Source organism: Dermochelys coriacea, chromosome 6 (genome assembly GCF_009764565.3).
Source record: "Dermochelys coriacea isolate rDerCor1 chromosome 6, rDerCor1.pri.v4, whole genome shotgun sequence".
NCBI lineage: Eukaryota > Metazoa > Chordata > Testudines > Dermochelyidae > Dermochelys > Dermochelys coriacea.
This window is the reverse complement of record NC_050073.1, coordinates 101,086,630-101,103,591: the sequence shown is the minus strand read 5'-3', so window position 1 is coordinate 101,103,591 and position 16,962 is coordinate 101,086,630. Positions and strand designations below refer to the sequence as shown.

The 16,962-nt window shown below is 35.9% G+C and overlaps 1 protein-coding gene across 13 annotated transcripts in view; it reads left to right on the top strand.

Annotated features, from left to right (window-relative positions):
- Nucleotides 1-14,859, top strand: part of DICER1 (dicer 1, ribonuclease III) — a 119,141-nt gene extending 104,282 nt beyond the window's left edge. For all 13 annotated transcript variants that reach the window (XM_038405511.2, XM_043515987.1, XM_038405508.2 and 10 more), the window contains 5 exons: nucleotides 3,334-4,216; nucleotides 6,498-6,766; nucleotides 9,264-9,426; nucleotides 9,533-9,608; nucleotides 9,937-14,859. In XM_038405511.2, the coding sequence (XP_038261439.1) occupies nucleotides 3,334-4,216; nucleotides 6,498-6,766; nucleotides 9,264-9,426; nucleotides 9,533-9,608; nucleotides 9,937-10,102 (1,557 nt within the window). In that variant the 3' untranslated portion in view covers nucleotides 10,103-14,859. The remainder of the gene's footprint in view (nucleotides 1-3,333; nucleotides 4,217-6,497; nucleotides 6,767-9,263; nucleotides 9,427-9,532; nucleotides 9,609-9,936) is intronic.
- The last annotated feature ends 2,103 nt before the right edge of the window (nucleotides 14,860-16,962 follow it).

Genomic DNA, 16,962 nt, shown 5'->3' with positions numbered 1-16,962 from the left:
GTGATGGTGATGGTTGGTTTGAGAAGTTTCTCAATAGTAACTGACCATTGCCAGATGGCATTTTATCTTTAATGGTTGAAGATTGATTATTCCTTTTCTACTCTGGTCTCAAACAGAACCATTTTTCTTTTCTGAAATTTAAACTCTAAATAGGTGAGGGCTGAAGAATCTATTTAGCTCCTATCCAGAGTGAACACAAAAAGATCTTGACTACTTTTAGATGTTTTGTTTCTCTCATATAGTGCAGTTCGAAACTCATGTTGTGCAGTTAATCTGCTGATCCTAAACCAGGATTACAGCTGATTGTAAACTGATCTTTGGTCCCTAATGTTAGGCCCCAATACTGCCAAGGTGATGGATTTCACTTTTCCGTGAGATTGTGCCCACCAACAGGCTCAGAATGGCAAATCTCAATTTAAAAACTTGGCAGATTTCATTTTGTAATTGAATTGTAATACCTGCATGTTTCACCCTCTGAACTCTCAAAAAGTTAGAGTAAAAATGGGTACTCTTGCTTTTAAAAAAAAAATGACTAATTATATGGCATTAATGACTTAAATACTCAGAATGTTATGTTTTGACTCAATACAATACTCTAACTATAGAACCACCAGAGGGCACAGAAGAGGACTCTTAAACAGATGTACTGTATGACTAAACCTTTATTGAAAAATCAAACCTGATTATTGTAGTTCTGTATTCTGCCAAAGTTTCATTTCAAAAGGATTTATCATTATACCATTCTAAAAATAAAATGGCATATTTGAGGCTGCAACTGATAAATTACTAAGGGGAAAAAATGATTCTTTGTAACCCTTTTACTGTTTTTATGCCCTTGCCAGTCACAAATTTTACATATGTATTTCAGTCCAGTACTCACTGGACAGTGATCTCACAAGATATGTTTACTGCTACCAAGTGGTAAAACAGACATTTCACTGTCAGGGAATAAATTCCATTCTTTTTGGGAAGAGGGTTAACTAGAACTCTGATAACACTTTGAATAACTGTTGTAAAACATTGTAGACAAATGCTGGGATTCTTGGCCTGGCCGAACCATAAAAGAAAAATGCAAGTAGTTTAGTTGTCTGATTGATTAAATAACTAAATTTGAAAAAGCATAAAAGGAACATTTAAGCATATTTGATCTTTGGTTTGAAATACAAATAGTGATAGGAAAAAATTGTGTTTATAATTTATTTAAAATAAATTGAAGTATTTTGAGATGCGTGGGTTTTGAAGCCTGGGGCAGTAGTTTCTGAAAAAGTGCTATCTAGCACAAAACAAAATGATCAGAATTACCTTTTGGTTTCCAAATGACTATATAGTGTTATGTTAATTATTTTTTTAAATCATCCAAGAAATAATGAAATATTAGGACTAGTTTGTTCTTTCTCACAGAGTTCACTTATGTGTATCAAAAGTCTCTTTTTTGCTCAGAGTTCAGGGTGGGTTTTTTTTTTTTTTCCTTTGGGAAATTTAAAATTGATAGATCTGATTCATAATCACTTAAGTCTATTTTGAAACTGCTGTTTGGGCATCTGTCATTCTTAATTGGAGTAGTCAAAATTCTGCTTTCAGGCCAGATACAGAGTGTGGAGTTTTTACAGTTCATTTTCCTTTCTAATATGGAAATGTGGCCTCCTAATACTTCATTTTCCAGAATACTACATACTCCCTTCTGATCAGATCATTTGGAGCACTGCGTGCTAGGGCCATAGTATCTGCAAGCCATACATCCATACTTAAAAATAAAGGCAAATATAAACAATTCCATTTTATTCAAAGTGGAATGGTCCTTACACTTGTAAGCCCCAATCCAGGAAAGTGCTTTTGGGTCTGATCCTGCTCCCATGAAATGACAAAACTTCCGTTGACTTCAGTGGTGCAGGATCAAGCACGCAAGCAACTGCACTGACCTTAAGTGCTTTCTTGGGTCAGGGTCTTAGCAAGCTTCCAGTGCAATCCTTAGTTAGGTTAACATTTTGACATACCTGTTTTTGATGATTTACTACAAGCCATACAAATTCAATACCTGTTGTTTTTCATTAATCATATGTATCACTAATTTTTCCTCCTTTCAATGACAAATGCACTGATTAGAAAGAAAATCGAGCAACAATATACAACACAAATTATATCCACTTCTAATTAAACTAAAATGTAACCCAGGAGATTTTGCTTAACTGAATACCTCTTAAGAGAATTAAGTCTCTTAATGTATCCCCTTTGGAGTAGTTTTTGCGTTACGGTATTGTTTCACTCAATGTGCACATTAATATTTTGTCCAAAAATGCAACTTTTAAGAAACATGCTGTCTAAGTTTGTGTTTTCCCCATTCTTGGGCCTGATCTTATGAAATATTTGCAACATTAGAAAAATGCATGACAAATTGGAAAAATCTTTTTGGCAAAACGGAGCGTGGAAGGTTCTCTGTTAGAACCTACGTTGTCTTAATTTTTTTCTGACTGACTTTTTTCAAATACAGCTCGTATTGCATAATCAAAAATTGGCCTGTGCTATTTTTTAAAGTTTGATCACTTACCAAGTTACTGAATCCCCAACACAATCTATCCAAGCCATCACCCACATAAATGTCAAACTTTTGCCAAACTGGCGTTATTAGAGCTCCTGGATTTTTTTTGTCCTTTCTGTCAACATATAAAAACCCTTTTTCATATATGTTGATGATGTGAATATCTCAAAAGCATAAATACAAGGCCTATGATTTACCTCAAATAAGGTTTGCAAAAACCCTATGATAAAATTTATGTACTGTAGAAATGCTATTTATATTACCTTCCTTGATTGCGTATACTTAGCAGCCAGAGAGAGAGAGAGAGAGAGAGAAATTTTGGTGCATCTAATGTCACTATTTTAATATTGGTTCCCCCCGCGCACTCACACATCTGTTTCTATGAGCATAAGTGGGTTATGGATGGTTTTATTTTTTTTTAAGCGACTTGTGTACTAGACGCAAGTAAAAAAAAAAAAAATCCTCTGCTTTTTTTGTATTCCCATGAAACTTAAATGTTCGTTGTAAGAAATTATATTTAATATATATTGTAACAATAAAGGTTGCTTATAGAAAATTTCATTATACACCAAGGCAATTATTTTAGTCTTTAGAATGAGACTATTAATTGGTATTGCTCTTTGCATCTGATTAAACAAGTTGATTGATATCAATTAACAAAAAACAAATGGTCATGCTTTTAAAGTTAGCTGACAATGGTTATAATTGAAAATTGTTATTTCTTGCTTGCAGAGTTATGAAACTTGTGTAATTATACCTTTTTTTTCCCCCGTACCTCATTTTATTTCTTCTTTCAGACAAAAGAAAGCTTGTTAGCTAATGGTAAACTTGATGACGATTATGATGATGAAGAGGATGAAGACCTAATGTGGAGGTTACCCAAGGAAGAAGCTGACCTTGAAGATGACTTTTTGGAATATGATCAGGAACATATCAAATTCATTGATAATATGTTAATGGGATCTGGGGCTTTTGTGAAGAAAATTTCTCTCTCACCTTTTTCAACCACTGATTCCAGCTATGAATGGAAAGCACCCAAAAAATCATCCCTAGGTAATATTCAATTTTCTTCAGATTTTGATGATTTTGACTACAGTTCTTGGGATGCTATGTGCTATCTGGACCCTAGCAAGGCTGTGGAAGAAGATGATTTTGTAGTAGGCTTCTGGAACCCATCAGAAGAAAATTGTGGTGTTGACACAGGGAAACAGTCTATCTCGTATGACTTGCATACGGAGCAGTGTATTGCCGACAAAAGCATTGCAGATTGTGTGGAAGCCTTGCTGGGCTGCTATCTGACCAGCTGTGGTGAAAGAGCTGCTCAGCTTTTCCTATGTTCATTAGGGCTGAAGGTGCTCCCAGTAATGAAAAAAACTGAGTGGAACAACACTTCATGTTCTAGCAGGGAGAATTTTAACAGTCAACAGAAAAATCTTTCACCAAACTGTGCTTCTGCCTCTGTAGCCAATTCAGAGTGTTTTCTGTGTAAAGAAATGGAGTATGGCTGTTTGAAGATTCCACCAAGGTGTATGTTTGATCACCCAGATGCTGAAAAAACCCTGAATCACCTGATATCTGGTTTTGAAAATTTTGAGAAGAAAATTAACTACAGTTTTAAGAATAAGGCTTATCTTCTTCAAGCATTTACTCATGCCTCCTACCATTACAATACCATTACTGGTAAGTTGCCTGAAAGAAATTACTTCATTTCAGTATTAGATTGATATACATAAAGGATGTACAGTGCAGGTTATTTTTTGTGCACAGATCTTTTTTTATATGTCAAAATAATTGCCTCTTAATACAAAAATGAATACCAAGAAGGACCTTCTTTCTTCTGTTTTTAGGGGGTCTGCCAGTTAAGTGTATGTGACTTCTCCGTCCCTAAAATGCTACCAGGGCACATTAGTGACTCTCAATTCCCTAGACCAAGTGCGTGTTATAGGGCACCATAACACAGGGTTTTTTTCTAGACCAGGGATTGGCAACCTTTGGCATGCAGCCCATCAAGGAAAGCCCTTGGTGGGCCAGGCTGGTTTGTTTTTGTGCCACGTCCTCAGGTTTGGCCGATCACAGCTCCTACTGGCCGCGGTTCGCCGTTCCAGGCCACTGGGAGCTGCAGGGAGGGTGTCCGCGGGCCAAAGGTTGCCGATCCCTGTTCTAGACTGCAGTTTTTTCATGTTTTACCTCTGTCCCCTCTCTCATCAGCTGTTATGTGCTCAATACTAATCCTACACTCATCAGGGTGACTTAGCAAAGAACCTCCAAAACGGGTGCCTTTCTAGAATTAGCCACCGTGGTTTTTAAAAAAAAAATGTTTTTTCAAAAAATGGTGTTTCAGAAAAAAATCAGTAGCTATTTCACTGATTTTAATCCCAAGAGCATCAACTTGACCATATTCCTGAACCACCTTGACTTTACTGGAGCCAAGATTTCATCTGTAGGCTGAATTAATCTGTTGTTCATTGGAGTGGCCAAGTTTGGAAATGCTCAGGAGTACCTTTTAGAGCCCAGTCCTGTGGGGTGCATGTATTGAGTGTCCTCAGCTCACGCTGAGGTCAGTGGGGATTGAGGGGTGTTGTACCTAATGGGATCTAGATCTTAGAAAAGGATCACTTTCATTCTGCTGATGTCTTGAAGAAACATCATGGGGCTTCAGAAAGTGGGAGTGATGATTTTCCAGGAGAAACTCCTCTTAAAAAACCTTGAGCTTTTAACACAAATCCTATTGAAATGTTAATATGCTACGATAGAGGTCTAATGAGAATATACGTAGTATTAAAAATTAACATAGCATTGTAAAGTGCTTTATCTGGAGAAAGAGCTGTTCGTCTACAAACATTGAGCTTCGCAATACTCATATGAGGTAAGTGGTAGGTAGTTATTCCTATTACACAAATGAGAAAATTGAATCATAATGTCTTGACCAAAGTTACACAGTCAGTGGCAGAAACTTGAATGGAATCTAGGAATTTAGATTCCCAGTCTCCTACTTTAGTTGACAGGGAAGAATATTTTGGGGAAACTATTAATGTTAGTGTTAAATGTTTTCATGAAAAGTAAAAGTTAAAATGTGTCATGATCCATATGATAGCTACTGAAAACTGATTCATTCTAGGTTTCAGAGTAGCAGTCGTGTTAGTCTGTATCCGTAAAAAGAAAAGGAGTACTTGTGGAACCTTAGAGACTAACAAATTTATTTGTTAGTCTCTAAGGTTCCACAAGTACTCCCTTTTCTTTTTGCTTCATTCTAGTCATTTCATTTTTAAAGCTTTCTGTCTGTTTGTTTTGTTTTCTTAACCCATCTCTCATGCCTTTCTAGATTTGTGCTGGCTTTTATGTATACATTAACAACAAAAACCCTAATTCAAAATTAAAAACAGCACATCTGCAAGTGAAACACCATTGAACATTTAAACTGAAAAAAGTCTAAAGGAATAAAAAATTAGCTCAGAAATATTAAATATGAAAGTGCCCCACTTTTTTTTTAGTGTATTGATTTCTTTATTGAATTTTTGAAAGCTTGATTATCATTGTCTATTCAGATGAACACAGTTGTACTATCACTTGATGTTATTTTTAATCAGTCAGATTTAAGGCATTTGAGCCTTCATTATAAGCCCATATTTTTGCCACCATGCTGTAAGTGAGTATTTGGTTCAGAAGAAGCTTCATTATTACATATAATTTGTGAAGCTTTTTCTTATTTTTGGAATCCATTAAAACAGGCAGAAAAACCTTTTAAGATAACACTGAAAACAAAATCCAGTAAAAAGATACCGATGTTTAAACCTGAATAGATATTTCTTTTTTTTTTTTTTTTTTTTTGAGCATTGGTTAACTTGTGGTATTTACATAATAATAAGCCAAATCTTCTATCCAGAAAGGCCAGGAAAGAATGTGTGTGTTAAATAAACTTAATTGTATTACTGTACATTTTTTTTATTTCCAATGCTTTAAGATTGTTACCAGCGCTTGGAATTCCTGGGAGATGCAATTTTGGACTACCTCATAACCAAGCACCTTTATGAAGACCCACGGCAACATTCTCCAGGAGTTCTAACTGACCTACGATCCGCTCTAGTCAATAATACCATCTTTGCATCATTAGCTGTAAAATATGACTACCACAAGTACTTCAAAGCTGTCTCTCCTGAGCTGTTTCATGTTATTGATGACTTTGTACAGTTTCAGATGGAAAAGAATGAAATGCAAGGAATGGATTCTGAGGTTAGTATTTGAAAGTATTTGCATTCAATGTCTGATTTTAGCATGTCATCAGAATTCTTAGCACAATACAGATTTATATAATGTGTTAGTTTTGAATGTATAGCAGCCAAAGAAGCATATGGATGCCAATAATGTAGTAACTTACTTAGCATAACTGCATGCTTTCATTAAGCAGTTTTTACTAAATGAAAGTGCTCAGAAAATAATTTCTTAACTGGATTGATACCAGATTTTACCCCAGTATCTCCTATGATATCCAATGTAGGTGATATCACACCTTCATGCTTACACCATAATTTTTCCCCACACCACTTCAACAGTGTTCTTCATCATTGACTGAGAGGCCCTGTTTCCACTGGCCAGGGAAACACTGTTAGTATCTTTCAAGTGAACTGTTTTAAGAGCAATTTGGTTGAAAATTTGTAAACACAGGCTTTGGACTAGCCAAGAAACCTAAGTACATTAATGTTGATGGACACTTATTTGCTGGGAAAAGAACTAAAACCAAATCATTTCAGATAAGCTACTAAACAACCATATCATGGCAATGGCTTTCTGTCTCAGCTGATCTGGGTCAGATTCAAACCAATTACCTAGAACACAAAGATGAGACACTTCTTTCTATTATCAAGCCCCCGAGTCATCCAGTCTTCCTTAACATTTTGGTTTGATATTTGTCTGATAAGTGTCCTCTATAGTAAGTCTTAAAAAGTGTGGTTTAATTGCTTTTAGAGCAAGAACCTACCTTCAAAGAATAGTGTTGATTAAATCTGTGACTAAATACTTGCCATCTATTACTCAGTTTAAAGGAGACAAAGGACTTGAATCTAAGTAGGTATATATACATTTTTATCACCCTTGCATTTACTACAAACCAAAATCTTTAAATTTTTCATTGCAAGGTGGGAAAACAATTGATTTAATCACAAAGGATCAGACTCTGCCACCGCTATATTGTGTAGTATTCTTTACAGTGTGTTTACCCAGTGTGAGTAAGTGGTGTAAAATCTAGCCTTAAAGTTTTACAACAGTGGTTTTTGCCTTTGTGAAAGTGACCCAATCATTTAATATGGTTGAGGTGGTACCTCAGAAACACCACCAGGTTATAATGCCTCGAGTTCTTCAGTTCTTGTTTTTATCTACTACTCTACTGATCCTTGTGCTAGTCTGGCACTGGGTTACTGTGTCTCTTCCTTTAATTTCATCACAGTTAATGCAAGAACCTTTGCTTCAGCAGATCCTGCCAGTTGGACCAGTTTCCATGCATCTCTCCATGTCACCAGCTCTTACTTTTTTCAAATCTCACTTCTAAAACATCTTCTGTCCCTTGCTTAGTACCTTAATTTTATTATTTATAAGGGGAATAGGACTTCCTAAAGTATTTTGCAGTGCATTTGGTGTGAAATACACTGTGCAAATACAGCTGCAAATTTGTTTAACAATAAGTTTGCTGTTTGGAGAGTTCGCACATTCAGTCTAATTCCCTGTTAGACCTATTTTAGGAATAAATGTTGGGTGGGACTAATGCATGGAGTAATACTGTACCTTTTAAGAGGGTGGACCGAGTATTGGCCTTAGAATTTTAAATTCCTGAACCACAACCAAATGAGTAAGAGGTGGCCAGTAGGGAAAGAGAAAAGATAGGAAAATGTTCATTTCCATTTATTTGGGGGAGTGATGGTCAAAAACAGTTTTTTTGTTTTGTTTTTTTTCAATTCAGCTTCCTGTGTTGTTTGCACTAAGACAAAATGTGGACAAAACTGCAGATTGAAAAACTATTATTATAAAGGACTATGTTAAAATCAAGATGTACACATAACACAATACGCACGCCTTTTTACAGTGCAAAAATAACAGCACTGCATAAAAGCAATAGTAAACGATAGAAGAAAACTCTGCATATATGTTAAAAGCAGCCTCTCTGGCATCAAGTAGCTAATAGTACAAATAGTGTAAACTCAGTCTGACACTACTGAGTTGTTGTTAATGGCTCATTTCAGTTACACTTATGCTTCACCTGCCTTCTGTAACTAAGAACCTATGGCAAGTGTATGTGAGTTACATACCAATTAAACGTGGTCTATTCAAGCAAAAATTAGGCTTTGAAAGCCTCCATCTAGGAGATATTTAAAATATGAACTCTCTTGGTTATGCATGGCTTACTAGCATTAACTAACAGAGGCAAGTCTGTTTCTTATTGGGAAAAACAGACCTATGGTGAAATTTTGCAGAATTAGTACAATTGCGATTCAAAAAGCATATATGGTATGTGTATGCGGTGGCTTTATTTTTTACACTCACATGTTTGAAAAACAGTAAATGCAGCTGCTTGGCTTCATTTGAGAATACAGCAATGATTTAGTTGTGGAAAGGTGTCATTGAAGAACTCAAACAAGCCACATAGGACAGGGCATAAGAGAGTACCTCCATATCTGAAGACTGTTTCTTTAAATAAAAAATGTTCAGTGTAACAACGGTCTCTTATAATTTCAAACAGCTCAGAAGATCTGAAGAGGATGAAGAGAAGGAAGAAGATATTGAAGTACCAAAGGCCATGGGAGATATATTTGAGTCACTGGCTGGTGCCATTTATATGGATAGTGGGATGTCTTTGGAAATGGTTTGGCATGTGTACTATCCTATGATGAGGCCATTAATAGGTAATGTGCTTTCATAGAGAAGAAACTTTAATTAATTGTCTTGTAATGGGGGAAAAATCAAGTTAACCTTTTTTTTTTTCTCTTTTTTTTTCTTTTTTAACCATAGAAAAGTTTTCTGCAAATGTGCCTCGTTCACCAGTGCGGGAGCTGCTGGAGATGGAACCAGAGACAGCCAAATTTAGGTAAGAGTATATTTGCTTGGTAAGCATTGCCATAAAATATTTTTTAAACGATGCTTCATAGAATATTGAGAAATTTTAATGGATATTGATTGTGTTTAATCTGTCCTGTACTGAGCAAGAAAGATTGTCTTTGTACTTACTGATTACTTTTTTAGGACGTTTTCCCTCAGAAAACTTTCTAAGTAAAAGATAAAAATAAAGCCTATTTAATTATATATTTTATACACATTTTATATTTTATCCATAGGAAGACCATGTGAAGATTCTTTTTTCACCTTTGCTTATCTTGGTGGTAATGTGTATGTTTGTTTGTTTGTTTTTTTTGCAGTCCTGCAGAAAGAACTTACGATGGAAAGGTCAGAGTAACTGTGGAAGTTGTAGGGAAAGGAAAGTTTAAAGGTGTTGGCAGAAGTTATAGGATTGCCAAATCTGCAGCTGCAAGAAGAGCACTACGAAGCCTCAAAGCAAACCAACCTCAGGTCCAAAACAGCTGAGACGCCTCTTTAAAAAAAAATAAAAATAAAAATAATAATAATAATAATTAAAAATCCCATAAAATAAAGAATTTTTTTTTAAAAGTTGACGTTCAGAGGAACAAATTGAAGACAGAATTTAATGTTTGTTTGATAACAGAGTAGCTAACAAAACATTTAACGTGTAAAATTTTGGAACTAATTGTAGTTGTAGGTTTTTGCGCAAACACAATCTTGTCTTCTTTCCTCACTTCTGCTTTGTTTAATCACAAGAGTGCTTTAATGATGACATTTAGTTAGTGTTCAAAAGAATTGTTGTCAGGTTTTTTTGGTTTATTTTTATTGTCAGTACAGCTTTGCTTAGTGTTAGAAGGACAGGGATCTTATGCCTAATGCAGATGCTTGATTTATACATAGTAATCTTGAAATTCTTCAATCTGTGCACTAGTGCCAGTCATAAAGCAGTTTATGAACTGTACAGGATGATTTGGTATAAGAGAGAATAAGTGTGCCAGTATTGTGTCCCTTCACTCACCCCCATCCCCACCTCCCATGTCATCTTTGCATCAAGAGGACATTCTCAGTCATTATTGCACTTATTTGTTAGGGACAGGTTTTTAGTTGAAATGGCTGGCATACTGGCAGAAATAAATTTCAACTTCCTGATGCCACATAGTCTTGCATAAAAAGGTTCTTGCCTTAAAAGTAAATAAACCCTCATTATTAATCTTTAATTTCTGATCTTTTTGGAACAAACTTGTTTTACATTCCCTTCATTTTTATTATTCATTTTATGATGATACAACTCTATATTTACAATAAAACACATTAGTATAGCTGTGACTTAACTTATTAGGATTATAATAGAAATTGTATTCATATATGTGTAATGAGGTTATTTTTAACAATTCAGAGGAGGTGGTTAGTCTACAGATTTTTTTTTTTTAAATACTACAAACAAAAAATGGTCTTTGGCTAAAATTCCAATTTTACACAAACCTGCAAACTAGATAGTTCCAAGACTTGGAAACAAATAGTAATGAAGAATTGCACAGTTCAGGCTGTTGCGCTAACAAAATAACCTTAGACATATCACACCTAAAATATGCTGCAGATTTTATAATCAATTGGTTACTTATTTAACAAATGGAGCACCTTTACACTTAGAAATATTTCCACATAAATTTCTTACTGTGCTTTTCACAGAGTTGCATGCATATTTCACTTACCAAAGCTGTGCTGTTAAATGCCATGAAAGCTGATGTTTGAGATAAACTGCCGTACTTTTGATAAATCTGTGATTTAGGTCCTTAATTTAGAGAAACTAGCTCATTGTAGTTTGTCTATTGGAAAAAAAAATCGTACATTTTTAGGCTTTGCCTAAATTATACATGTTTCTTTAATTAGATTTTTGTAGGCACTCTTCACTTAAATACCTCAGTTCTGTTCTGTTCTTTTCTTTTTTGCATGCATTGTTTTTTTGTTTTGTTTTTGTTTTGGTGCTATGTTTATATATTATGCTTGAAATTTTAATTTTTTGCACTGTAACTATAATACCTCTTAATTTACCTTTTTTTTTAAAAGCTGTGGGTCAGTCTTGCACTCCCACCATTATCAGCAGAGATTTGCTGCAATTTTGCCCTGTTAATTATGCTTGAAGTTTGAGAAAGCTGAGCAAGGTGTTTTAATGTTTTCCAGCACATTGGTCTGAACTTGGTGCTGTTTTATGTGTTAAAATTACAAATAAATACTGTATTTCCTGCTTTGAAAACCCCACTCCCTTCCATACACTTTCACTAAACAAACAACAACAAAAAACCAAACCCTGTCAGCTCTAGCTTTCTAGAATATAGAAAAAGAAAACAAAAAGCCTTAGTGCAGGGGATGGACATTAAGCTTCTCTGAAATACAGAATTTTGTAATTAGATTTTCTATCTAAAGTTTTTTTAATATTAAAATTATAATAATTCTTACACAAATCCGGAAGCAAATTCCTGATATCGATAGCATAATAATACAAGTGCTATGTTTTTAAAACAAAATAACATTACTGTTTTTGTTCTTCAATCATTATGAGAGCAAAAGAGTATCATGGGACATTTAAAACCTGCAAGTCTTAAAATATATTTAAATTAAATTTGTTTTATGCAAAAGAAAAAAAAAACTTTGTATGAGTAAATTGGTATGAACCACCACACAATTAAAAATTTATTGATAACCATTTCTTTCAGCCAGGAGTCAGGATTTTAAAGCACACCAACAGAAAGTGCATTATCACCAATGTGAAAATTCCATGGCACCTGGCCCAAGGGTCAATTTTTAAAATAAGTCATACCATCCCATAGTCTTAAAAAGAATAAAAGTTAATTATATTACAATGAGTATTATAAAATAAAAATGGTGGGGTCATCTGCGAACACTTTAAGAAATAGGTTTCTTTCTTGGACATCTGAAGGTCATAGTTTCTCACGGTTTTGAGGTAAATCTGTTAGCAGTAAAAAATGATATGGAAAAATCAAACTTTTGCTACCAAGTGTTTTGATGTAAAGAAAGCAAACAAACTAAATGTAGTATTATGCTCTGTATTTCAGCAGTGGTCAGTGATCCCCTTGTTACTAGATAAAGCCTATGAATTGGAAATAAGAAATGTGTAGTGGCTGACTATAGTTTCTGCTGCTGATGTTTTTTAAATGCCGTAACTCTTTTCCAGTGTGACCTCACTGAAATGTTTCATATCCTTTGGGTTAGAAAAATCATCTTAGTTTCCATGCTGTACAACTATGTGTTTCACTCTTCAGTTGATATGATTGTGATATTGGATAGTGTATGCTATTAAAGACCTAAATCTGATAATTTGAAGGTTGGGATAGAAATCACTTGGCAATGCTGTAAGCACAAGTGTAAGTGGACTATTGCAACCCATCTTCAAAAGTAACCACACAGAGTCCTCATAAATAGTGTGGGGGTTAGTTGGCATGAACCTTGTTTTTGATCTTCTTAGTTCTATTATACTGTACTTTAAACAGTCCTCCTAACTATGCTGCATTTTTATTTTTATGGCTTTTTTTTTTCGCTGTTCTATTCATGTAGCACAAATAAGCATTGCACTTGGTACCATGCTTTACCTCATTTCAAGGAAAAAAATATGCTTAACAGAGAGGAAAACTGTGGTTTGGCCTTGCTGCTGTTTTGATTTACTGAATTTGAAAAAGATAATTATAATGCCTGCAATGTGTCATTTACTTGTACAACTTATGTAGGTCATTTGTAATGTCTGTGGCATTTTTACTGGGTATGAAAATACAACAAAGACATGTTATGAAAATCTTGATTGTATTTTAAAGCTATTGTTTTTTATTACATCATTTTTACTGTTATGTGAAGTAATTAAAATTAAAATGACCTCTGACACTCCAGTAGTTATCTCTGAACAAACCAACATGCTGTGCATATAGTGTAGTTTTTACAGGAAGAGAGCCCATAGCAATTTGGTCAACTTTAACTAAATCTCCCCTTTTTCTGGATATGGAGGGATCTGTAGTGACTTCTGAAGTGTTTATTCAGCTTGATGCTGCTAACATTTATATCAAAAGGCCTACTATTTTTCAGTCTCATTACATGAAGCTATGCTGTGACCACAGAGTACTGAATTTAACAAGAATTCAAGCCAATCTGAGTACCAGTTCAGAGTATAATGCAAAGCCTAATAGACACATGGACAGATCCTTAGTTGGCTTAAATTGGCATGGCACCATTGAGGTTTAGAGTCATTTCAGTTTACATCAGCTAAGGATATGCCATTAATTGTTGGTTTCTGAGTTTGGGTTTCTGTCCTTGTGTTTAAAAATAGTAGTCATCAGGAAATGTGTGTGCTTATGTGTATGACATACGTACTGTAGACACACCTATCTATATAGAAAATCCTAGAGGCTTTGGATCACAATCTTAGCAGCACTTATGAAGCTGAAGACCACAAATCCCTAAGTAATTTGCTGTGATGTTACACTTGTCTATATTTGGCACATCCCATTCACTTTTTCCCCCGCACGTGAGCAGTCTCATTGAAAATCAGTGGATATATTGCGAGTCCAATGAGAAGGATTTTGACCTGTGGTACTTGATTATTGACACATTTGTATTTTTCAACCACTTTAATTTTCAAGAAGTTAAAATGGATTTATCTTTATTTTACACATTTAAGTTTTTAGAACATGAAACTACAATTTACAACCCTGAAATATAATCTAAATATCAGCTGTAGCTCCATTAGAATTATGTTGGCAAATATTAGTAGAGGTCATTGTTGTATACTCCACTAGCAGTTAATTTTAACTTCTTTCAAAAGTAACTTTAAAAATATATACACTTTACCCAATAAATCCTTTAGATCTCTTCCCCCTTTTAATTTGATAGCAACCACAGACTACTTAAATTGCTTTGTAGATGCACTCAAAATGCACTGCAGCCGCAAGTTATGTAGAAAAACAACAAATGTTTGTGAACAAGAACTGGGAATTGCAGGTGTTTTATTGTATATAGTTTGACATAAAAGATGGTTAAAATCAAGTAGAATGAATAACAAATAAAATTTGATGAACAATAAAATATTTACCATCACATGCTGCAGCTGTCTTTAAGGGACATAAAATGTAATTCATTCATACTGTAATCATGCTGCAGAAATTTGCAGCCTGCACCTTATGGATCACAATTACCTTTAATAGTTTTTTGTAACAATTGTAGCTGAGTATATCTCCAATAAAGTTATGGTCTGTTCACTTTGTGTTGTCTTTCTTTAGTTTAATTAGACTGTTAGAGCTTTTCAAGAAATATTAATCTTTTATTACTCACAATTTTTACTTTTCAGTTTGAATCTAAATAACAGTCTTTAAATATAAAATGTATTTAAACAAGACTAGGAAATAATGTTTGTGTACAGTTCCGCTCATCCCATTCCACTGATGGACAGTCAGAAAAAAATTCTCAAGGTTTCTTCAGAATGATTTTAAAACCCTCATACACACCTCTTAACCCAGGTGAGAAATAATGGCCCTGAAGCCACAACTGGATCTGTGTGGGTGTGCCCTTACACCTGCATAAAGTCCCCTTGAAGTCAGTGGAACATGTATGAACCAAGGGATTGCACACTTGGGCCAATATTTTTAAGAAACAAATGTGTTAACCTATGCAAATAAAAATACATTGAGGGTAAAAACGATTTCCCCTACCCCCCCATTTATGGTGGTTTTTCTTTTGGCATCTCACTCATCTGGGATACAGAAAACAGACTAGTCCAGCTTGTGCACTAGTCCCATGCTGCAAAGTTTAAGGAGGCAAGATAGACCTCTCAGTCACCAATCAAGGATTTGCTCTCCCTTCTAGAAAACTCCCCAGTTTGATCTGCCTCTTGGCGTCAGCAACAGGCAATTTACAGCCCTCATCCTCCTCCCTAAACTACAAAGCATAAAGAAACTCCTACTAAAATGCCAGCGTGGTGCCACCATTTTTTCCCCTTCCTCCTGTGAGAAAGCCTAACTGCCTGTGATTTGTTCTGTGGCTCTAAGTGAATCTTGCGTCACGGCGTCCAGCAGCCTCTTCTCTATTCCAACTCAAGCTCAGCATATTGGACACATCAGCTAAGAGGTTCTTGCTGTGCTCATCCCCCCTACAGCCTTCCAAGCAAGCTTTTGGCACTCTGGTTTCAGGAGCAGCCTCTGCCTTATTCCTCTAGCTTCCCATCTGAGCAACTGCCACCACTGACTGGTAGGCAAAGTTCCCTAGGCTTTGATACCTTTGTCTAGGGGAACAGATTGTGTTTAGAGGACAAAAAGGCTGCTTTTGGCCCCACCCCTTCTCCCAATGTGGCTGCCTTAACAGCAGCATTAGAAGCAAGTGAGGAATGCTGGTGCCAGATTGGTGGACGGACTCTGCAATCTAGCTCTAGCCTCCTCTTGTAACAGACACACCAGCAGGGCTTCCCTTGCAGAACCTTGAATGATTGGCCCTTCTGCCTCCAGTGCAGATCTCTCTGCTGCTGACTGTGGGGTGCCTCTGTCAGCTGCTGACAGTCCTACTAAATTGGGTGTAAGTGCTTTTCTTTAATGGTGTTTATAGGCCTTTCATACGTGTTCCCACATCCTCCCTACTTATCTTCTGGATGGCTTTTAGTAGGGTAATGGTGCACATCTTGCATCAGCCTTTCCAGCTGCTCTCACCCACTCAAGTAGGGGCCACAACCTGTTGACCCATCCCGATAGTACTTCCCAGCCCGAGTGGTCAGGCTGCAGAGGCCCACCACCAGAGCTGTGTCAGGAGCATCCTTCTTGATCCTTCTGTTCAAAGGCCCTCAGGAAAAAAGGCAAGGTCAAGTACAGAAGAGCCCTTAATGGGAGAGGAGTTGGGCAATTGAGGGCCAAGACCCTACTCAAGACAGGTCTACAATACCGCTTAAGTCAATCTAACTTGCATCACTCATGGGTTGTGAAAAAGACACACACACACACCCCCAAGTGACGCAAGTTACAGCAACCTAAGCACTGTCTACATGGGCGCTATGTCAGTGAGAGACTCTCTCCTGCTGACAGTTTCCACTTCTCATGGACACAGGGTAATTATGCCAATGAGAGAGTGCTCTCCCATCAACATAGAGCATCATCACCAGAAGCGTTACAGAAGTCGCTCATCCTTTTACATGAAGACATTTATGGTACAAAACATTCCTATATGTAATTTATTTTTAATGGACCCATAGCTAAATGTATCCCTGCTTACTGTGAAATTCAAACAATACTGTGATCTTGGTGAGAGAAAATCTAAGGACCCTTCATATATTATGAAAATGGTTATTTATTTCTCGGTATTACTATCTTCCCCTTAACCTT